Source organism: Naumovozyma castellii, chromosome 3 (assembly GCF_000237345.1).
Source record: "Naumovozyma castellii chromosome 3, complete genome".
Lineage (NCBI taxonomy): Eukaryota > Fungi > Ascomycota > Saccharomycetes > Saccharomycetales > Saccharomycetaceae > Naumovozyma > Naumovozyma castellii.
The window spans coordinates 1,005,709-1,027,512 of NC_016493.1; the positions used below are offsets into that span (position 1 = coordinate 1,005,709).

Consider the following 21,804-nt stretch of genomic DNA (forward strand, 5'->3'; position numbering starts at 1 on the left):
CACCTTCAAGAAGGTACAAATTACTGACTTTAGTTTATACCCTAATCCTAGTGCAATAATGGTCAACTTGTCTTCATCTTCCCCATCCACTTTACTTACTGGCATTGAACATCGCTCCCCACGGCGAGACTCCCCGCCCTGGTAAAGAAATAGTCGATCAATCCTTATATCACTATGACAATGGCAAGTAACTACTACATTCACTACCGAACACCCTAGCTAGTCATTCATTGAAGGAAATAGAATAGAATCAAATACACTTCCTGGAAGAGTATCTATCTATTCACCCAAATACTGTCCCATAGCATACATTTTACCATTTCTAGTCTGCACCACACAGGAGTTTCACTCTCATTGACGAACTCCGAAACTATCTATCTACACATTCATTGTCAAACAAAGTAGACAAGAAGTAGTTCTGACAGATTGTACATTAATATAATATACATGCACTTATAATACAAATACGGGAAGCAATGATACTTACACATGACAGTTCAACAAGACCGCTTCTCCCTACTGATGAGGACAACTTGAACACACAATTGGAAAGGAAGGGTAGACAACAATCAAGGGGTAGAGCAAGAAATCAGTTGAGCCCGCAGAGAAGTGTCTCCAATAGGAACGTGGCAGAGATGCTATTGGGGAGATCCACAACTCCTGTTCAAAAGGCCCTTACCGATACTAATAATTTCATTGAGATGGGGGCGAAACATAATAATAATGATGATAATGACGATAATACTAATAATAATACTAATGACAACGACACTAATCTCCTGGATGAGACGATTGATGAAACTGATGACAATGACGATCAAGCATCACTTGGAAGTCAAGATAATACAACAATGAATGGATTATCAATGGATGCAAGTTTCAAGAAAAGAAAAGACGAATGGGCAGAAAGAGGTGCGGCCAAGATTATACAAGAATCCATTAATCCAGAAACTGGACAGAAAATGAGGCATGTAGTTAAAAAGGGAATCAAAGATTTTAAATTTGGTGAAATGTTAGGTGATGGTGCTTATTCCACAGTAATGTTAGCCACATCGAATGATTCTGGAAAGAAATACGCTGTAAAAGTATTGAATAAGGAATATTTGATACGTCAGAAGAAAGTGAAATATGTTAACATTGAGAAATTAGCACTACAAAGATTGAATAATTCAAGAAGCATAATTAGATTGTTTTTTACTTTTCAAGATGAAGCCAGCTTATATTTCCTATTAGAGTACGCCCCCAATGGTGATCTTCTTTCCCTTATGAAGAAATTTGGTTCTCTTAATGAAGAATGTTGCTGTTATTATGGTGCACAAATCATTGACGCCATAAAATTTATGCATTCAAAAGGTATTATCCACAGAGATATTAAACCTGAAAATATTTTACTGGATAAAGATATGAAAGTTAAAATAACAGATTTTGGTACAGCCAAGATATTAGATAACAAGCCTCCAGGAACATCATATGACCTACTTACCAGATCAAAATCTTTTGTGGGGACTGCAGAATATGTTTCTCCTGAACTACTTAATGACAATTATACAGATGCTCGTTCGGATATTTGGGCATTTGGATGTATTGTATTTCAAATGATAGCAGGGAAACCACCATTCAAAGCTACCAATGAATATCTAACTTTCCAAAAAGTTATGAAAGTCCAATATGCATTCACTGCAGGTTTTCCTACAGTGGTAAGAGATTTAGTGAAGAGAATCCTGATCAAGGCTCCAGAACAAAGACTTACCATAGAGGCAATTGAAAAACATCATTTTTTTAGAAGTAAGAATTTTCAAGATTCATCAATTTGGAATGACCCTGCACCTGAAATCCAACCATATAAGATTAATGCTAAATCGATGCAAGCAGTTCCACAACTAAAGGATATTCCACTTCCAAAAAGAATAGTAAGTAGTTTACCCAAGAAGACAATTCCTAGACCTTCATCGGCAACATCACCGTTGGTGACGAGGGTAAACACAGACTCATCATCTCATTCTCTAACGCCTCAATTGAAAAAGGGTCCCAAAAAAGTGCCTGACGAAAGAACTAGAGAGATCTTAGAAAATGCAAGAAAGGGCATTAATCAAAGGAAAAAAAATTTAAAGCAACGAGCACCAAGTGGTGCTGCGTTGGCAGCATCTGCAGCATTAACCAAAAATACTTCCCTTTTTGCACATAAGAAATCTCCAAAATCTGCATCTACAACAAAAGTTAATTTGACATCGTCGTCAGGTGGCAAATCCTCACAAAACGCAACCATCCATCAACCTAGAACTCCTAACCCAGAACAGCACACGGAATCCGTAAGTTCACAACATACTGATAGTATCAATAAATCAAGAGAAAGCACTCCAAACTTAAATGGCGCCAAAAAATCACCTCAAAGAACTGTTTCTGCATCCGCATCTTCACCGGCACTACCGATTATCACACCGCCTGCAACACCGAAACCTCGTGCAGACATATATCAACAGTTTCTTAACAAGACCGATATTCAGTGGTCATTCTATTTGGAAAGCATCGATGAACATGTAATGTTGACAGACGAATTTACAATTGCAGTCATGGACAATGAACTTTTTGAGAAACGTCTTCACAAATTTCATGCCAACCTAGTACTACCGCAAACACTTGGTATTCAGAAAACTACCCTTTTATCTCAAGTTGTTAGAGGCGGTGCGACAGGGTTTAGAAATGATGATAGTATTAATTTAACTCCAGAGAGTAACTTTTACGAACATCATAGTTTTGATCCAGATCTGATAGCAGACGACTATATGATCCCCACTGGTGATATCTCTGCACTACTAACAAACAATTTTAATTTAGCACCCGTTGAAGAAGAACAGCCCCCTAAGGGAGAACAAACTAACGCTCCTAATATGAATAATGAAAATTCAGCATTCACAGGAAAATTTAAAAAATTATTTCAACATTCAAGATTGGGCACTCAAACAGAGACAACTCCACAAGATAGATGTTATAAGAGACTAATAATTTTAACTAGTTTTGGCCGCTGTCTAATATTTGTAAAGAGGAGGACAGTAAATGCTGATACCAACCTACTTTATGATCTCTCATGCGAAATAAAGTTATGCGAGATTGGCTGTGAAATTAAGGAAGTTCTTCCTCCACCTTCAACTACTAGTGGGGCTACTACTACAAGTAATAACTTGATAGTTATTCACACTCCCTATAGATCATTCATTCTTGGAAGTGAAAATAACGATCATTCTTTATGGTTTAACATGTTTAGCCAGTGTATTAAACTTGGGTTTGAAAATAAATTGAAACATAAATCTAAGAAGAGTGAACCCCATTTCGAACCAGATTTACAAAATGATCAATGTAAAAGTTCACAATCAGCAAATATACTTTCTCCGAAACCTCCCAGATTCTTAAATCCAATAGTGACCAAGAATGATGTCTTCACAGATAACAGTCCTTCGACACCTTCAAGTAAATCATCTCCTTCGACACCTGAATTGCGGAAAAATTCTTTTTCCAAAACATTGAAGAATAACACTAATAGAACAAGTCGTATCTTTAATGCTTTTGTCAGTTCAAGAGAGAAAACAGGGAAAAAGCATGGTGTCACTCCAGTTCCATCTTCTGGAAATTTGGTCAATGGGTTACCAAACAATGCGGCAAAGGCCATTTTTGGGCTAGGTTTGAGCGATAGTAGTAATTACTCTATTGAAAAGACTAACACGGAAACATCATCATCATCAAAGTCTAATATTTCCAGAAGAACAGTAAGCTCTAGTGGCTCCCGTTTACTAAATATAAGTGAGCAAGAGTTTAGGCCAAATAAGCACTGACGTTATAAACAATTAACATAATATTCATAGTTTTAACAATACTTTACAATTTAATTAATATTTTATCATACAAATTTCCTATGAAAGGCCCGTATACGTTGGTACACTATATTTAGATCATGTTTCTCAAGTAAAACTAATTCAACTATAAGGTACATTTTATTAATTCTCTTCATCTTCATCTTCTTCATCTTCTTCATCTTCTTCCAACTCTTCAACTTCAACTGTAAAACCTTCTGCCTCTAAAAACTCTTGCACTGAGTTCAGCTTAGTTGGATGACAACTGATGAAAACAATACTTTTCTCTGGGTTGAATAAATTTACCAAATACTCTTTCATTACCTTTTGCATGTCATCCGCGGTAACCTTTGCCAGTCTTTCCAAAAACTTTTTGTTAAAGTTTGGTCCCCTCTTGTACAAGAAATCATCAACGTATTTGGCAATACCTGCTGCAAAATAACCATTCTCAACTGTTGCAAGTCTATTAATAATACTGTTTAATGCACCTTGAATTAATTGTGGGTCAAACTTTTCAATACCATTAGCATAGTCTTCAACAATTTGTTTACCTGCTTGATAACACTTAATGATATCTGTACCACGGTAAATGTTGAAACCCCATGAATTTATTTCTGTCATTTTAATCATATTGGCACCATATGCCAACCCTGAACCTCTGATACCTTTCCAGAATGGACCTTCAACACATTGTAGATATTCTGAGGCTAAAGAGACAGCTGGGTATTTAGAATCATTGTAATCCAGATCAAAAGGAATCGAAGTAAGAGTAGTCATATAAGCAGAATCAGAAGCGGGTGTAGTAATAATATATGCACGTTCTGCTGGCTTTTGGCAAAGGGAAGAAATAGAATTTAGTGGTCTTGGAGCAGGTGGGATTTTGACCTCATAATTAGCGGGAATAACTCCGAATTGTTCAACTAGATTTTGCCATGGAGTATAAACATTAGTTGAGATCTTGGAAATATCACCAAATATTAAAATATGAAATTTGTTAAAGTTTTCTCTTAATTGAGTTCTCATTGTTTCCAATCTAGGTAATACCTTAGATTTGAAATCACCATTCTCAATGTCAGCTAAAACTTCTTCAAGAATCCCCTCAACATATAGTGGATCAGCAGATTTCTTGAAGGATCTTTCGGTGTAAATGTTTCTACTTTTTAATGAATCTAACATAATATCACCTTCTCTTTTCAATTCGACGATGGAATTGAGGTAGTTTTCTAATAGGACACTGACACGCTTTTCGTCAAAAATCATGTCAAACAAGCAATGTTTAATCCAATTGACAGCTTTAAAGTAATCACTTGACTTACATCTAATCCTGAAATCAACCAATTCAGGACAGGATGCGTTTAGTCCTAATGTTATTTGAGTATCGACAGTTTCTGACTTCAATTTTGCGACAACTTCTTCAAAGGATATAATCTTCTCATCTGTATCACTCTTCATTGGCATAGAGAACAATCCATCAAATATATGATAATATGGTAATAATGAAGTGTCTTTGATGCAAGTCGAGTTCAGTAAACAATGCAATTCAATAAATTGAGAAGGGAAGTGTTCGAGGTGCATGAATAATGGGAATCCATCAGGTTTGGACTTTAAAACATGCTTAGTCAAGTCATTTGATAGATTATTAAATTCATAATTATCTAGAGTTGTAATTCCTAACGTAGAAATAAAGTCAACAGTCTTTTCAGGATTTTCGATATTAAATTCATGTAATAAAGACTCTGGAATTGGTTTATTATTATGATCTTGAGCCGACTCTAGTAAATCATGTAATTTTGCAGTACCTTCCTTACCGTATTGGCTTTCTCTATCTTTAATCAACTGATCCTTTTCTGCTTCTAAACGTCCATATAAATCTGAGCTTGGTTTACCAACTACAATTACAGGCTTATTAGAAACAAAGATACGATCAACTAACTCTTTCCATTGTGTTATTGTCCAATTGGATAAGTCATCAAAATCGGATAAATCCTTTGTTGAGGCCTCTAATGAGGAACCATCTGGATTACCATACAAAAAGTCGGTTATTGCGGCTTGTGATAGGGTACTGTCACCGTTCTTTTCACATCTTAACACGTACTCCCACTTACCATTATCGACTACTTGTCTTATTCTCTTTAAATCAATCTCATGGTTTTTCAAAATATCAAGGACTTTGTTTTTGGTTTCAGTTAATTTTTCGGTAGGAACACCATGAATACCCAAGTTAATAATTGTTCTCATAAAATCATCTGTCCAATAATCTGTCGAATTGGCCAATGGATCATCAATTTCAACCAATTGCTTTGTAAATGGTGCCAATGCACTTTCTGTAAAATAATCTAGTAACATAGATACAGCTAAATCATCCCTGAATGACAGGTACGATTCACCAATCCAAGACAATAAAATTTCACCTTGCGATTCATCTAATTCTGGGAATTCTACTGTTGATTCAACCAGTTCAGCTCTATTTTTGGGAATCTGGAAGTCAACGCTATCTAAGAAAGGTCTCTTCTTCCTTGTCAAATCCTTATCAGGCAATGAATTATCCCAATTTTGTACAATTTCTAATAATTCTGACTCAGGAACGTTTCCACAAATAATTAAACATAGGTTATCAGAAGAATAATTAGCCTTGTGAAATTCTTTAATTTCTTCGTTGGTCAAGTCTCTTAAATTATTTGTCAATCCACCTGTCTCAGACCTATATCCACTCCCTCGAGGGAACATCAATCTTTGCTTTTCCAACATAGTAACGAACCAACTTTGAGATTCAATGGCTTCCATTTCACTAAATACAACACCTTTATCACTTAAGTCCTCTGGGTCCACATGATAGACCTCAGTGGTACAAGCGTCATCAGTTAAAGTTGGGAACAAGATATGATTTAAATAAGCAGGTAGTATCTTAGAGAAACCCTTCCAACCAGCACTAGTCAAAGTGTAAACAGTTTGATCAGTGGCGGTCCATGCATTAGTAGATGACATACATAGGTTACCCACCGTGTCCAGTAAACCCTTGTAAGGATGCTGCTTTGATCCCATAAAGATCAAATGTTCCAAAGTGTGAGGCACACCAGAGTCATTGGGGCATTCTGTACCGACTGCGAAGTAGCCTTGTACCAGTGGCGATGATTTATGATCTACATGAACCAATTGAAGCCCAGTTCTGGGAGAAATGTATTTGGTTAGATGATATTGAGGTGCATACTCCAATTGGAATGAAATTAGTTTATTGAACACCATTGATACGACGTTCTGTACTGCTCTATTTGCGATGATCTTCAAGTGGAATATTCTTTCTGCTAAATTATTTACTTTCCTTAAAGTTTTTGGGCGTTAAAATATTCTAACCAAGGAAGAGAAAAGAAAATACTCACAACAATCTTAGCTATATATGAGGAAGTTTATATAACAATACAAGTTATCAAGAAAGTACAAATAGAAGAGATACAATCAGCTATCTTTTACAACTATCTTCCTGGAAGAATGAATTAACATGCTTCTCGGAAGTCTAACGTCTGAAATGTATTTGTATCATCATAGTAATCTCTCTAAAAAGAAAATTAATAGTGACATTCCTCTGAATGGCAATAGCAATTGTCCGTGGTATTATCTTTAAAGTTTGTCAATTGGATTGTGAAAGAGAACGTTTTAAATTTGCACAGTTCGATGCTTTTAAACAAAATTTTCAACACAGAGAAGTTTTGCGGGTAATGAGCAAGCGATGACGCTAAAGTTAGGTTTTAATATTATAAGTAATTACATTATGATACTTTTAAATTAGTCTATTTCTTCTTCGTTTCCTTTGGCTTAGCAGGGACCAATCTTTCCTTCTGTCCCCAGACCAGCTTATGAGGCTTCATGAACTTTTCCATCAATGCGTCGTCCACTTGTGCCCTACGTTCTTGGAAGTCCTTCACGAACGCTTGTAGCACATCTATACATAGTTTCTTCATCTCACCAGAAAGTAACTCACCAGATTTATACTTATCGTAGGTCTCCTTCAAGAATTCATCATCATCTTTAAAGAAGGACAAATATTGGAACGCCACATCCACATCAGGATTACCACCCAATTCTCTGTGTTGTTCAATGGTGACTTGACCACCACTGAAGGCATACTTATTAATCTTCTTCTGGATTTGCTTAGGGGTATCGGTCATGAAGATGGCACTAGTATCATCTGAGGCAGACATCTTAGTGGTAGAGCCTTGCAAGGCAGGGAAGAATTTAGAATGTAATAGAGCAGGTTTAGCAAATTTTAATTTCTCTGCTACATCTCTACATACTCTGAAATATGGATCTTGGTCAATGGCACATGGAATTAAACATTGTGTCTTGTCTGGCAACCCTAGAACATCAGGGAAAGAATTTGGGAAGGCTGAAGCAATTTGAATGGAGGCAAAATGGAATTTACCGATACAGTCTGAATCAGTAAACCCAAAGACTGCCTTTGCGGTGGATCCTGTAATTTGTCTGGAAACACGTACAACGGTTTCATAAAATCCACCACCCATGTATTGTAAATCGGAGAAGATGAAAGTGTTTTCTGGGTTGAACCCGACGGCAATAATATCCTTTGCGTTATCATTGGCAAATTTCTTCACATCATTGATACTTAATTTATGTTTGAAAAGGAATTTTTCATCATCAGTCAATTCAATGACTAAGGGACAATCAAACACATCTTGCAACCACTTGGTAAAGACGAATGGAATCATGTGACCCATATGCATGGAGTCACTGGATGGACCTCTACCAGTGTACAAGAAGAATTGCTTCCCTTGTTCATAAAGATCTAAAATCTTAGTAAAATCACGCTCACTAAAGAAATAACCTTTTCTTAAGAAATGATGAGGTTTATGACCGGTAACCCTTTCAAATCTTTCCAATGTCTCTTCATTGACAGCCTTGGTACCGAACTGTTTAATTAGCTTCTCATAGTCAATCACTTGAGCCTTACCAGTTTCATCAACGGCACCTTCCACGTCCCATGGGGTGACAACTTGTTCTTTAGATGCGGCTGGAGCGCTGGTATCCAACTTGGCGACACCTTCTGTAACTTGTTCCACTTTGGTTTGTTCTGCAGACATATTGTGGTTATGAGTTTTACAGTTGCTGTTGTTATCTTGTTCTTCTAGTTATCGTTGTTGACTGTCTCTTTTCATTCGAAAATTTTTCAGTCATCGAGGCGAAAGTGACAGAATATTTATTTAGGCGCTGAGCTATAATCCAGTCTATAAGGATATAAAATATGAGTCATTGGCGGAGGAAAAAGTTGGGAAGGTCTTTCCTCTTTAAAATTCAGTTTAGTTACTAATATATTTACCCTATGATAGTTCCTCCCCCCTCATAAGGTTATTTCTTTCCTAGGAGTTGTTGCCCACTTTGCCACCAACTGCTCTTATCATGTAGCGTTCAGAAGGCATGTTTTTCCATCATATACCTCATTACTTTATCTATTCTATGAATTCATGTACATAATTAATCATTTCTTATTTGAATGATACTGTCGGAATCTATTGAATGCTCTCTTATTGAACGTGCGTTTAAGAGATCATTACTTTCAAATTTAGCTCTTCCTTCTTCTAAAGTTTCGACTAGTCCAGATTGAAGATGCCTCTTGGCAACTCTGTCCTCAATGACAGCCTCATCAATGTCAATATTAAGTGCAACCACCGCATCTGTATTCTCAAAGATGGGATAAATATGTGACCAATTTTCCGTATCATACAATAAATACAGTCCTTCCAAGATAATGATTCGATTAAAACTTGAAATACAATACGATCCAACATCAGGATCTTTCTTAGCATGATCAAACCCAGGTATAGAAATACTTGGTACGTTATCTATAAATGTATCCGCTATTATTTCCATGAGCTCCTTTTCAGATGTCTGAGGTGGTTTAATCATACATGTCTTGGAGATAACTTTGCATAATTCCAAAAAGTTATTACTATCAAATGTATCTGGTGATCCTCTTCTTTTATGGGCCCATATAGGATCCTGGAATTTGTCAAGACATCTCCTTGATAAATGGAACCCATCCATAGGAACCACCTGAGCAATCTCCACAGGGGAAGAAGCATTGTTTTCGTTCTCAGAGATGGAAATTGAATTAGCAAGTCCACCTCTACCAATAATAACAGTCTTATCATTATGTGTCCATTTTACTGGTCGGAAACTTTTATTCTCCACAAGATCGACAAGGATTCCACCAGTTGTTTCATTATTCAACTCATCTCGTAAAGCCGATGAGATTTCAGTTAGATCACCCAACAGGTCAATTGACTCACTCGAATGCTTCAAATCCAAAGAACTCTTTTTTGTACCTGCCCTTTCAAGGTACGTTTGCATCCGAGAATTGAGATTCTTACAGAGTTCAGTAGCAACAGTGGATTTGCCTGAACCTGGTGGACCCACAATTAGTACAGCAATTCTATAATTCGAGTGGATTTTCTCCTTAAGAAGCTGTAATACTTGGTCAGTCAATTGGTTAATGTCCACCATTGTGTGGTGTTTCCCTTAACTGGAGGTGTTTTCTAACTAGAAGCTGCCCTATTTGAATTTTCCAATTTTCTCTAGTTAATGAATTATACCACCTTGACACTGGACTTTCATTACAAACTCAGGGAAACAAAGACAAAGATAATGAAGATCAACTTTTTAAGCAGCATATCAGGCATCCTAACACTACTGGCATATACAAATGCAGCCACTTCCAACGTCAAAACCGTGATCTCCCCAGCCCAATTCTATGAAACGTGCAACCGTAATGATTCATACACGGTGGTAAAATATTATACATCATGGTGTCACCATTGTAAGAGATTGAAACCAATTTTTGAAGAAGTGAGTAACCTTTATGCAGACCATGTAGATGAGGATGGGTTTAAGGTGAATTTCCTGAATGTTAATTGCGAATTATTTGGATCAACTTTATGTGCTGATTTGCCAGGTTTCCCCATTATCGAACTTGTTAAACCTCTACATGGATTATCGGTTGTTGAGGAACCATTGAATACGGAGATAGAACCATTTTGGAAAAGAATACCCTTAGGATTTTATAATTGGGCATTTTCTAAGAAAAATCCTGATGCGAAGATAGGCCAAGAAAGAATATTACGATATCAAGGGAGAAGAGATACAGAAGCTATTCATAATTTTATTGCTACGGTTGTAGGAAAAGATAAATTAGCTAATAAAGTGGACCTGGTTTTAGATGACGATTATCAATGTCACGAGGATGATTCATTATGTAAAGATGGGAAGGTATACTCTCAAAGGATCCTAGAATACATAAAAGGAGAACCTGTTTATGGCAATATCGCTAATTATATTAACAAGGAAAGAAGCAAATTAGAAAACATTTTGAGAAATAATAAGAATGAAGGGTCTACTTTAAAATTAGTCGAATTCAAATTAGAATTATTAGCTAATATTGAAGCCCGTGTCGACGATATTAATCATGATGAATTATAGACCGTTAGAAACCCATCTGCTTATTAAATGGAATTACAGACATAATAATGGTTTCTCTATAACTTTAGGAGAAGCCCTATCTTGTTACGTTGCTTATATACGAGGTGTCAGGGTGTATTTAGTATGAACAAACACGAACCCTTATTTTTTTATAAAGTATACATATTATAGAATATCTTACAAGGTTTATCAGTCTACCAACATTAGAAGTAGACCAAAAAGAATAGTCAATAGAATGAACTTTGAATTAGGCATATGTTAACCGTTATAAGAACTGCCATTGTACATCAACCAACACGCATGATCTCTACCCACTCATCACCACATTTTGAAACCATCAAACAAAAGTTGAAGGCTCTCCTGAAGACGAAGTTCTTCTTCGAGGAGGGGCAGATCGAGATACTGGATACACCAACAAATTTCTACAATACATTAAAATCCAAGATTTCACTTGCTGAAAGGAGAATATTTATTGCTTCTTTATATCTGGGGAAATCTGAAAATGAGTTAATCCAATGCATTTCCGAAGCTATGAGGAGAAATGATAAATTGAAAGTTTATTTTCTTATTGATGGTCTTAGAGGTACAAGAGAGAGCCCCTCATTATGTTCAGCTACTTTACTAGCTCAATTAGACAAGAATTTTGGTGATCGTGTAGATTGTAGAGTTTATAAGACTCCGAAATTTATAGGGTGGAAGAAGTCTTTAATTCCAAGACGGTTTAACGAAGGTATCGGATTACAACATATGAAGATATACGGATTTGATGATGATGTGCTTATGTCCGGAGCTAATTTATCGAATGACTATTTCACCAACAGACAAGATCGATACTACCTTTTCAAGAAGGCACCATTTTTTGCCAATTACTATTTTAAGTTGCATCAATTAATCAGTAGCATAAGTTATCAAGTGAAATATTCATCTCAAGATTCTTCGAAATTTAATCTTTTATGGCCCAAGTCGAACCTTACAATAAAACCTACATTATTAACCAAACGTAGGTTTTTGCAAGACACTAGTGCCAAATTAGCTAAATTTCTTCATGAACCACCCAGTCAGGATACCACACAGTTATTAACCAAGGATGAATCTGAATATCCAACTGTAGTATACCCAATATCTCAATTTACACCATTATTTCCCAAGCATTTTGACTTATCAACAGAGAAACCCACAATGTTAACATTATTAAAAAGTAAGAAGTATCCAATTAATTGGGTTTTCACGGCAGGGTATTTCAATATTCATGCTGATTTGAAGCAAATGTTGTTAACGACTCCAACAAATCATTCTACGGTGATCACAGCTTCATCACATGCTAATGGATTCTACCAATCGAAGGGACCCTCGGGAATGTTACCTGATGCATACACATATCTTTCATATAAATTTTTAAAATCTGTTCCCAGTAATCAGGGAATAACATTAAGAGAATGGAAGAATGGTATAGTTACTGAGGCCAACGGGTGGTCGTATCATGCTAAGGGGGTATGGCTATTAAATGATGATCTAATTCCATATTGTACTGTTATTGGTTCTTCTAATTATACAAGGAGGTCTTATTCCTTAGATTTAGAATCTAATTGTGTCATTTTAAGTGACGATAATGAATTGAGGCGAAGTATGAGGGGAGAGTTAGATAAATTGCTGAGTCATACGGAGGAAGTGACAGTGAAGGATTTTGAAAACGAAGATGACAGACATGTTAGTTGGAAAGTGAAATTGGCCACTGGCATATTCGGTAAGAGATTATGAGGAAAAGATGTCAACATTCAAGGGAATAAATATAGTAATGCATTAATGAAGTTATTGTAAATAAATAAATGTATAATTTTATAAAAGTAATGATGATCCCTTACCCTTAGGTAAATAAACGTTACTTCTAACGTAAAGGAACTGTGCTTGATACAGTATAATTATGATTGAAACCAATTGAATCCATGAGACAAAGATCGGCTTGTAATTAAATGGGTATTGCCACCATTGCAAGTCACTTTGGACAATTTTTGAGAATACATGATATTCCAATATACTGATGAGATTATTCAATAAATTTAGTATGACATATTTGGATGATACACCGCTTGTTGAGAGACCCATCCAATTTAATGAAATCTGCGGTACAAATTTGAAGGTTAGCATGATATTTCCGGCCAACCAAAGGTAATTAATATGATCCAAATAAAATATTCCATATTTACCCATATTTTTGGGAAAATTCAGACAGGAACAAGCGAATGTGAATACTGCCAATAGAGAGAAGATGCTCAATAAAATGACAACGGTAAGTGATATGCCTTGATAGATATGTTTTGTTGACCGGTATGCCAATAATTGTCTAAACACACTTACTCCGGATGCAATAATTATGAGATGTGTCAATACCAACCATGACGAAATCGGTATTTTAGGATCTTCCAAGGGATAGAACAATGGGAATCGGTTCGACAGTTGTGTTCTTGTTAGCGGTGAAAACTTATAATTAAGAGAACAATACACGGATATGAGATGTCCCAATAAATCAAACGTATACAGGTCATAGGAAAGTCCGTATATTGACCTATGAATCTTATTATATCTTCTCTGGTAAAGAATAGCAGCTGCAGATATTAGCCCACATATTAGTTGAACGATAGTAGTAGTAGGCATGATTCAACAAAGCTCCTCTTAAACTTGATTATTACGATTCAGAGGCTTATACTACGTAGTGACTTCACAGTAGCAAATAAATGTCACTAGTTCATTTTTGGAAAAAAATAACGAAAACGCGAAACCATAAATTTGACAACGTTGCAACTCAGTTCTTCCTCTCCATCAAGGCTTTGAATTAAAGTTGCGTAGTGCCCCAGTTCATCGACAAAGAACATATACAAATGTTACAGAAACTAGAAGAATTGAAAACACTTTACCAATTCTATTTGGATCAAGTGACTCCTCACGTGAAAGAGAGATGGATTGCTCTTGTTGCTCTTAACGTTGCGTTCTTCCTCAGAGTCGTACTTTCTCAAGGTTGGTACGTGGTGTGCTACGGGTTGGGTTTATTCCAATTGAACCAATTTCTAGCGTTCTTGACTCCCAAATTCGATATGACTTTACAACAAGACGAAGAGAACAAAGAACTAGAAGCTGGTGAAAGGGCTGAAGATTTCAAACCTTTCATTAGAAGATTACCTGAATTTAAGTTTTGGTACAATTCCACGAGAGCCACGTTAGTCGCACTGGTTTTAAGTTTATTTAGAATTGTGGATATTCCAGTGTTTTGGCCCATTTTACTAATGTATTTCTTGTTATTGTTTGTTTTGACAATGAGGAAACAGATCCAACACATGATCAAATATAGATACATCCCATTAGATATTGGTAAGAAGAGATACAATTCTTCCGCTTAGAGGTTTGCTTTAAACAACCTGTATAGACATTGTTCACCTTGGCTCAAAAAAATTAAAATAAAATAAAATACAATAAAAAAAACGAATAAGACAATTCAAAAGAGGATGGATGAATGGCACCCTGGTTTTCCATTGATAGTTCACAGGTTGCTTACGGACATACGTACGTACGTATGTGTGTGCTTGACACATTTTGTTTGGGCTTATTAAGCTGTTCTACTTTAAAAGTTAAAAGTGGGTGTAGGATGCACGGAAGTTGTGTCCATTACGAATAATAGCATTAATCCACCTAAAAGTGTCTATATACCTACACACACATATATTTTTATATATATATATAAGCATGCGTATTCGATTTGTAACTACCTCATCGTCATTTCTTTCTATAGTCATATTTCTTCCTGTCATGCATCAACTGTAACAAATTATAGAAAATAAGCACTATGAAAATTGTGAGCATCAATAAGGGCCCCACTGAGAAATCACAAACGGTCATTACATTAGTTCCCGAGGACAAGGAAGATTTGTTTACTATTTATCAAATTATTGATAAGGATGACGAGGTGATCTTTAAGAAATTATTCACGTCAAAGAGAGAAGACGCTAAAAAGAACAATACAGATTTAGTTACTTTGAAATTGAAAATATTATCCAATGAATTCGATATGAAGGATGAATACCTGAGATATAAAGGTGTTACAGTCATTGATGAAACTGGTAAGGCTAATATTGACATTGCATTGGGTAAGTTTTTAAGTTTTAGTATTGTTTATTCTCATCCTTTAACTATCTATAAGCATCATTTTAATAAATATGCTGAAAAATTATTGAAAGAGGCATGTGAAATGGAAAATAAATCCGATACAGCAGCTGTTGTGTTACAAGAAGGTATTTCTCACGTTTGTTTATTGACCAGTTCATCTACGATAATGAAGCAAAAGGTTCAATTTACCTTACCGAAGAAGAAGAGTGCCACAGATATTGTTAAATTTGATGATAAAGTGGAGAGTTTTTACAAAGCTACATATGAAGCTATGAAGAAGAATTTTGATTTTGAAGAATTGAAAATGATTATTCTCTGTTCACCTGGATTCTATGCCAAGACTTTAATGGAGAAAGTTCTTAAATATGCAGAGGAAGAGCAAAATAAATTGATTTTGGATAATCAAATGATTTTCTTTGTGGCCCATTGTTCCACTGGTTATTTACAAGGTATTTCTGAAGTATTGAAGAATCCTGAATATGCATCGAAATTGGAAGACACCAAATTCTCCAAGAATGCCATGGTTATGGATAAATTTTTGGAACATTTAGAGGATGAAGATGATAAGGCATGGTATGGAGAAAGGGAGATATTTAAGGCATCGAGACTGGAAGCCATTGAAACATTGTTGGTGGCTGATACTAAGTTGAGATCGGATAACATTGCCACGAGGGAAAGATATTTGGATTTAATTGATGATGTGGAAATGAATGGCGGGAAAGTTATTGTATTTAGTACGTTGCATACCTCCGGTGAAGAACTGGATAGGTTAGCTGGGTTTGCCTGTATTCTTAAGTATCCTATTGCCGATTTGGATGAAGGGTTGACTGATGAAGAGGAAGCGTTGGAGGAAGAGGAGGAAATCGAACATGAACGTTTAGATGAAGAGTCAAAAGGTGCTAAGAAATTGGTTCCAGTGGCGTGAAGAACAGCAACATATTGCACTTACTAATATTCTTCCCATACTTGGTCGCCAGAAGCATATGTATATCTAATCGTTTAGTTTAGTTTAGTTTTGTTTATGTAGCAGACAATGTAATGATGACCCGGTCTTTCAATTTCTCAGTTTTCTTTCTTGTCCGATAATATTAAAGATCATGAAATCTATTTAGAATCTATAGGGAAGGAATAATAAAGGGAGAAGGTAAAGTGGACCCTTGAGAGAAGTTGTATATAAAATAAGATGAGTATACAATTGTTTCACTCGTTCATATGGAAACGAACTCTGCTTGGTCTCGAAGGGGGGCTTTCTATACTTCTACCGAGAAAGGCGACGACGACGACTCCGGGAAGTTCACTTCAAGAATGGATAAGAAGGAAATTACTAGATGGTCCATCATCAACGGATGTACCTGAGAGCAATACGATAGATACCGGGGTATTGAAAGCTGTTCCCAAGAAGAAAGTGTCGCATCAGAAGAAAAGACAAAGATTATATGGGCCGGGCAGTAAACAATTAAAGATGGTACATCATTTGAATGAATGTCCCTCTTGTGGTCATTATAAGAGGGCCAATACGCTGTGCATGTATTGTGTTGATAGTATTCGAAGAATTTGGAAGGCTCAGAGTGTGGAAAGGAATTCACTTTGGAAGGAACCTGAACAGGAAATTGGGTTATCTGATGTAGATAAGAAGATTATATATCCTGGGAAGAAACTTACCAGAGATATGGAGAAATTGAGGGATAAGGATTCTTATTTACATCGTAAGATGAGGACGTTACCCACGGAGAAGAGTCGTAAATGAATGAAATACATTAAATATATACATGTAAATAAGAATAATAAAAAAATAAATAATTATTATTTGACTATATATATAGAATATAAAAGGAGAGAGAGAGAGGGAGAGAGCTATACGTGGATACATATTTTATTACAAACAAAAAATAGCAATTCCTTTCAGAGTTTCATTTTTTTTTTTTTACATAACGGTACAACAAGACATCAAGCCATCGTCCTTCTTTTCTTCAGTCTTCTTTTCCTCAGCGGCGGCAGCGGGTTTCTTAGCAGCTGGTTTAGAGACGGATCTCTTTGCAGAGGCATCCTTCTTAGTAGCTTCAGTCTTCTTAGTTGCAGCAGAAGCAGCAGTAGTAGTTGGGAAGAATTTCTTTGCAGTTTCATAGAAAGTCTTACCTTGAATTTCAGCAATTCTCAATTCCAAATCGGAAGCGGATCTAGAACCATCACCACCAGCCAAAGTCCCAGCCCCCCAAGGAGACCCACCATGGACTTCTTCGACGTTAGCCAATTCAGCGAATGCATTCTTGTACCCCAATGGGACGTAAATAATCCCATGATGAGCCAAATAGGATAGACAAGATCTCACTGTAGATTCTTGACCACCCCCAAACGAGGCAGTACTAACGAAGAACCCGGCAACTTTACCGTACAATGTTCCCTGGGCCCACATGGTCCCAGTCTTATCCCAGAATGCGGACCATTGAGCTGGCAAGGTACCGAATCTTGTGGGGACCCCGAATAGGAAAGCGTCGTATTCTCCCATTATTTGTTCTGTGGCGACAGGGATGTCGTCTGGCTTGTCGGGGGCGTTCATGTTGGATAGAGCTTCTTCGGAGAGGGTTTCCTCTACTCTGTAGAGGTCTGCCTTACCACCTGCGGCTTCGACACCCTTTTGGATTGCCTTTGCCAGGGTGGTAATGTGACCGTATGTGGAGTATGTGATGATAGCGACTTTGACCATTGAGTTGAGTTGAGTTGATGGATTGTTTGAGAGAGGGTTTTTTTACCAAGGAAGAGAAAGTATAGATGGGTAAATACATATATAAGTATTTATATCTTGGCTCCCCCCCTTTGAGCCAGGAAATTTCTCGGTGCGTTGTGCGGGGGGTTCTGTGGTCGAGCGATACACGGCGGATTACCGGGGTCTGTTTGTGGGCGATAGTGGTAAATGGGAGGAAATATGATGATTGTGTTGGTAGTAAGTTATGGTGCTGGGATATTATTAATGTTTGCTAAGAGGTGGTGGGTTGTGGATTAGTGTCGTCTGTTTGGTGCGATTTCATTGGCGGCGCATTATTAATTTTTGACTAATGAGAGGCTTATTAAGCCTATCAAAAACACGTGTTTTTGGTTAAAATAAATATGTTCATAACTAATTAATTATTTGAGAATATATGTGCAAATGTGACGTGACACGACGACTCTTTTTATACAACTTTTGTTTCACCACTTTCAATCTTGGCAACCAATTCTTTGTATTTTTCAGTGGAGAATGATTTTGGTCTTTCGATTGGGGCACCCACGGCTCTATCGATGATCAATTGAGGTAGGACACCGAAAGCTCTAGCGACACCGAATAGGACCGTGTAGAAAGAAGCTTCAGTCAAGCCGTAGTATTGTAATAGGACCCCTGAATGAGAATCGACATTTGGCCATGGGTTCTTAGTCTTCCCCTGTTTGGTCAATACTTTTGGTGCCACTTCATAAATGGAGGAGACCAATTTAAATAGTTCGTAATCTGGGAAATGTTTCAATGCGAATTCACGTTGTGCAGTGTAACGAGGATCTGTCTTTCTCAAGACGGCATGACCGTACCCTGGGACGACTCTTCCGGAGTTCAAAGTATCCCACAAATATTTCTCGATGGTTTCCTTGGAATAATCTCCCTTAACTTCTTCACGTAATTTGAATAACCATTCCAAGACTTCTTGATTAGCTCTACCATGCAATGGACCAGCCAACCCGTTCAACCCAGCGGCCAAAGATAAATATGGAGAGGATAATGCTGAGCCGACTAAATGGGTGGTATGAGCAGATACATTCCCACCTTCATGATCTGAATGGATGGTCAAATACAATCTCATCAATTCCATGAAATCCTTATTCTTGAACCCCATCAACGTAGCCAAATTCTTCCCGTAGTCAGCCTGAGGGTCCCAAGCACCCAGTTTCCCATCTTTAAACACGTTTCTGTAAATGGTAGCAGCGATAGTTGGTAGTTTCCCCAACAAATCCAATGAATCCTCGAAAGTATACTTCCAATATTCCTTCTTGTTGACCCCCTGAGCGTAAGCCTTAGCGAACTTAGATTCCGATTCCAAGGCATTGACCGCGATGGAGAATTGGGCCATTGGATGTAAATGTTTGGGCAAGCCATTCAACAAGTTCACGACATGTTCCGGTAATTCGGCCCTGGAGGCCAAATCCGCACTCAATTGTTCCACTTGGGCCCTCGATGGAATTTCACCAGTCAATAGGAGCCAAAAGATACCTTCGGGCAATGGTTCATCCCCTAATTTTGGCAATTGATCACGGATCTCTGGGATGGTGAGACCGCGGAACTTGATACCTTCTTCAGGGTCCAGGACGGACCCTTCCCATACTATTCCCTTGATACCTCTCATCCCGCCGTATGCTTGCTCGAGGAGGACGTTGCCGATGACGGTCTTGCCGTGATCTTTCTTGAACTGCTTGATTTCGTCGATCTTGGAGGGGATGAGTTGGGAGAAGGTCTCCTTGAGGGTGGGTTCTGCGGAGGCGGTGGTGTAGAGACGGTGGATGAGGGCGATGGTGGCAGCTCTGCGACCAGAGTTTGAGAGTATGGATCTTGTAGTTTGTGTGGATAGCACTGCGGACATTGTCGGGTGATGTAGATGCTGTTCTTTAAGGGGAGAGAGCAAGACTTGAATGTGGGTATGTGTCGAGGAACCACAAACTGCAAACCTTATATATATATATATGTACAATCCGCCAAACAATTGAGGGAGATACCGATCCGGCGGTTCGGTGGTTGCTGTTGCTGTTGTTGTTGGAGATGGATATGGATATGGATATGAGAGAGAGTGCTTGATTGGCTGTTGTCATGCGGTAAGGTCACGAATTGCCGTGCTCGGCTTTCTTGTTTGCCAGCTGGAAATCAAAATCAAAAAAACAAATGGGGCTTGCCGGGAATCGAACCCGGGACCTCCCGCACCCTAAGCGAGAATCATACCTCTAGACCACAAGCCCTGCTTTTCTGCGTTTCTTGCTACGGGGATCCTCCCACCACCAGCGGGCCCGGATTTCTCACCGTGAAAAATAATCGCTACTTCGCTGGGTACAAATTTTCCATCTCATCTCATCTCATCGCTTAGCATAGCATAGCATTGCATCTCTTCCCTCGAACAACACAACCACACATGTCTGCTGCTACTAAACCTGTCGAGACGACCACCCCAGCACCCCCCGCTCCCCCAGCTAAACCCATCGTCCAGGACCCCAACGTCACAAGGATCCTCGGGGGTATCTACCTGGGCGGCATCCAACCCATCATAGACCACACCCCACTCCAGGTTCAATTCCAAATCACCCACATCCTCTCAGTCATCAAATTCCAAATCATCCCAGAGTACCTCGTCCGCAAGGGGTACACCCTCAAGAACATCCCGATCGATGACGACGACACCACCGACATCCTGCAATACATCAACGAGACAAACAGCTTCATCGACGGGGCCCTCTTCCCGAACCAACCCAACTACGACCCTCGTGAAGTGAACTTCAAGAAGATCAAACAGGCCGCAGGGTCCGCCGTCTATGTGCATTGTCACGCTGGGGTCTCACGTTCCACCACCTTCGTCATCGCTTACCTCATGTATAGATTCGGTCTTTCTTTGAAACAGGCCCTGTATGCCTGTAAGAGACGGAAAAGTAATGTGGAACCCAATGTCAATTTCTTGGAACAATTAGCCATTTTTGAACAGATGGGCGGCCAGTACGTCGATCCGGAAAATCAATTGTACAAGACCTGGAAATTGACCAACTCGATCAAATTGGACCCCACCGGGGACCACATCTTGCATGATGATGCCATTTTCAAGAAGTCCGAGGATGAAGTGAAGGATTTGTCTAGGATGAGTGAAGAGCAATTGAGCCAGGTGACCACCGTGAGATGTAAGAAGTGTAGAACACAATTGGCATTGTCTACATCCTTCATCCCACATGATCCACCAAGTAAGGAGTCCACAGAGGGACATTTCATTAGAAGAGCCGCAGGGTCTCATAGAATTATTGACATTCAAGAATCACAATCTCAATGTTCTCATTTCTTCGTGGAACCATTGAATTGGATGAAGGAGGAATTGAGGGGCAAACAAGAATTGGAGGGCAAATTTTCTTGCCCTGGTTGTAATAGTAAAGTTGGTGGCTATAATTGGAAGGGTTCTAGATGCTCTTGTGGGAAATGGGTCATCCCTGCTATTCATTTGCAAAGTAATAAAGTTGATCAGTTCCCCTTGAATCAAAGAGCTTTGCCCAATATGGTCCAATTTAAACCAAATCATTAATCGTACATACGTATGTACTACTATCTATAATA

At 38.0% G+C, this 21,804-nt stretch overlaps 13 protein-coding genes and 1 non-coding gene across 14 annotated transcripts; 7 read left to right on the plus strand and 7 right to left on the minus strand.

Moving 5' to 3' along the window:
* Window positions 1-476: 476 nt before the first annotated feature.
* On the plus strand, window positions 477-3,827 carry PKH2 (serine/threonine protein kinase PKH2; the record flags this gene model as incomplete). Its single annotated transcript, XM_003675800.1, has 1 exon — window positions 477-3,827. One exon carries the CDS (start codon window positions 477-479, stop codon window positions 3,825-3,827), a length of 3,351 nt encoding a protein of 1,116 aa, XP_003675848.1.
* Window positions 3,828-3,989: 162 nt separating this feature from the next.
* On the minus strand, window positions 3,990-7,088 carry SDD3 (Sdd3p; the record flags this gene model as incomplete). Its single annotated transcript, XM_003675801.1, has 1 exon — window positions 3,990-7,088. The coding sequence occupies one exon, from the start codon at window positions 7,086-7,088 to the stop codon at window positions 3,990-3,992; it is 3,099 nt and encodes a 1,032-aa protein (XP_003675849.1).
* Window positions 7,089-7,630: 542 nt separating this feature from the next.
* WRS1 (tryptophan--tRNA ligase WRS1) lies at window positions 7,631-8,938 on the minus strand (the record flags this gene model as incomplete). Its single annotated transcript, XM_003675802.1, has 1 exon — window positions 7,631-8,938. One exon carries the CDS (start codon window positions 8,936-8,938, stop codon window positions 7,631-7,633), a length of 1,308 nt encoding a protein of 435 aa, XP_003675850.1.
* Window positions 8,939-9,329: 391 nt separating this feature from the next.
* Window positions 9,330-10,358, minus strand: YFH7 (Yfh7p; the record flags this gene model as incomplete). Its single annotated transcript, XM_003675803.1, has 1 exon — window positions 9,330-10,358. One exon carries the CDS (start codon window positions 10,356-10,358, stop codon window positions 9,330-9,332), a length of 1,029 nt encoding a protein of 342 aa, XP_003675851.1.
* Window positions 10,359-10,436: 78 nt separating this feature from the next.
* MPD2 (protein disulfide isomerase MPD2) lies at window positions 10,437-11,330 on the plus strand (the record flags this gene model as incomplete). The annotated part of the gene is made up of 1 exon (XM_003675804.1): window positions 10,437-11,330. One exon carries the CDS (start codon window positions 10,437-10,439, stop codon window positions 11,328-11,330), a length of 894 nt encoding a protein of 297 aa, XP_003675852.1.
* Window positions 11,331-11,585: 255 nt separating this feature from the next.
* On the plus strand, window positions 11,586-13,088 carry PGS1 (CDP-diacylglycerol--glycerol-3-phosphate 3-phosphatidyltransferase; the record flags this gene model as incomplete). The annotated part of the gene is made up of 1 exon (XM_003675805.1): window positions 11,586-13,088. The coding sequence occupies one exon, from the start codon at window positions 11,586-11,588 to the stop codon at window positions 13,086-13,088; it is 1,503 nt and encodes a 500-aa protein (XP_003675853.1).
* A 78-nt stretch (window positions 13,089-13,166) lies between these two features.
* Window positions 13,167-13,982, minus strand: NCAS0C05000 (uncharacterized protein; the record flags this gene model as incomplete). The annotated part of the gene is made up of 1 exon (XM_003675806.1): window positions 13,167-13,982. The coding sequence occupies one exon, from the start codon at window positions 13,980-13,982 to the stop codon at window positions 13,167-13,169; it is 816 nt and encodes a 271-aa protein (XP_003675854.1).
* A 224-nt stretch (window positions 13,983-14,206) lies between these two features.
* On the plus strand, window positions 14,207-14,722 carry RER1 (protein retrieval receptor; the record flags this gene model as incomplete). Its single annotated transcript, XM_003675807.1, has 1 exon — window positions 14,207-14,722. One exon carries the CDS (start codon window positions 14,207-14,209, stop codon window positions 14,720-14,722), a length of 516 nt encoding a protein of 171 aa, XP_003675855.1.
* Window positions 14,723-15,165: 443 nt separating this feature from the next.
* Window positions 15,166-16,410, plus strand: NCAS0C05020 (uncharacterized protein; the record flags this gene model as incomplete). The annotated part of the gene is made up of 1 exon (XM_003675808.1): window positions 15,166-16,410. The coding sequence occupies one exon, from the start codon at window positions 15,166-15,168 to the stop codon at window positions 16,408-16,410; it is 1,245 nt and encodes a 414-aa protein (XP_003675856.1).
* A 258-nt stretch (window positions 16,411-16,668) lies between these two features.
* Window positions 16,669-17,232, plus strand: MRPL32 (mitochondrial 54S ribosomal protein bL32m; the record flags this gene model as incomplete). The annotated part of the gene is made up of 1 exon (XM_003675809.1): window positions 16,669-17,232. One exon carries the CDS (start codon window positions 16,669-16,671, stop codon window positions 17,230-17,232), a length of 564 nt encoding a protein of 187 aa, XP_003675857.1.
* Window positions 17,233-17,409: 177 nt separating this feature from the next.
* Window positions 17,410-18,189, minus strand: YCP4 (flavodoxin-like fold family protein; the record flags this gene model as incomplete). The annotated part of the gene is made up of 1 exon (XM_003675810.1): window positions 17,410-18,189. The coding sequence occupies one exon, from the start codon at window positions 18,187-18,189 to the stop codon at window positions 17,410-17,412; it is 780 nt and encodes a 259-aa protein (XP_003675858.1).
* A 466-nt stretch (window positions 18,190-18,655) lies between these two features.
* CIT2 (citrate (Si)-synthase CIT2) lies at window positions 18,656-20,086 on the minus strand (the record flags this gene model as incomplete). The annotated part of the gene is made up of 1 exon (XM_003675811.1): window positions 18,656-20,086. The coding sequence occupies one exon, from the start codon at window positions 20,084-20,086 to the stop codon at window positions 18,656-18,658; it is 1,431 nt and encodes a 476-aa protein (XP_003675859.1).
* Window positions 20,087-20,384: 298 nt separating this feature from the next.
* NCAS0Ctrna2P lies at window positions 20,385-20,456 on the minus strand. The gene has a single exon. It is a non-coding gene; the product is annotated as a tRNA-Pro (tRNA).
* A 170-nt stretch (window positions 20,457-20,626) lies between these two features.
* Window positions 20,627-21,772, plus strand: YVH1 (tyrosine protein phosphatase YVH1; the record flags this gene model as incomplete). The annotated part of the gene is made up of 1 exon (XM_003675812.1): window positions 20,627-21,772. The coding sequence occupies one exon, from the start codon at window positions 20,627-20,629 to the stop codon at window positions 21,770-21,772; it is 1,146 nt and encodes a 381-aa protein (XP_003675860.1).
* Window positions 21,773-21,804: the final 32 nt, after the last annotated feature.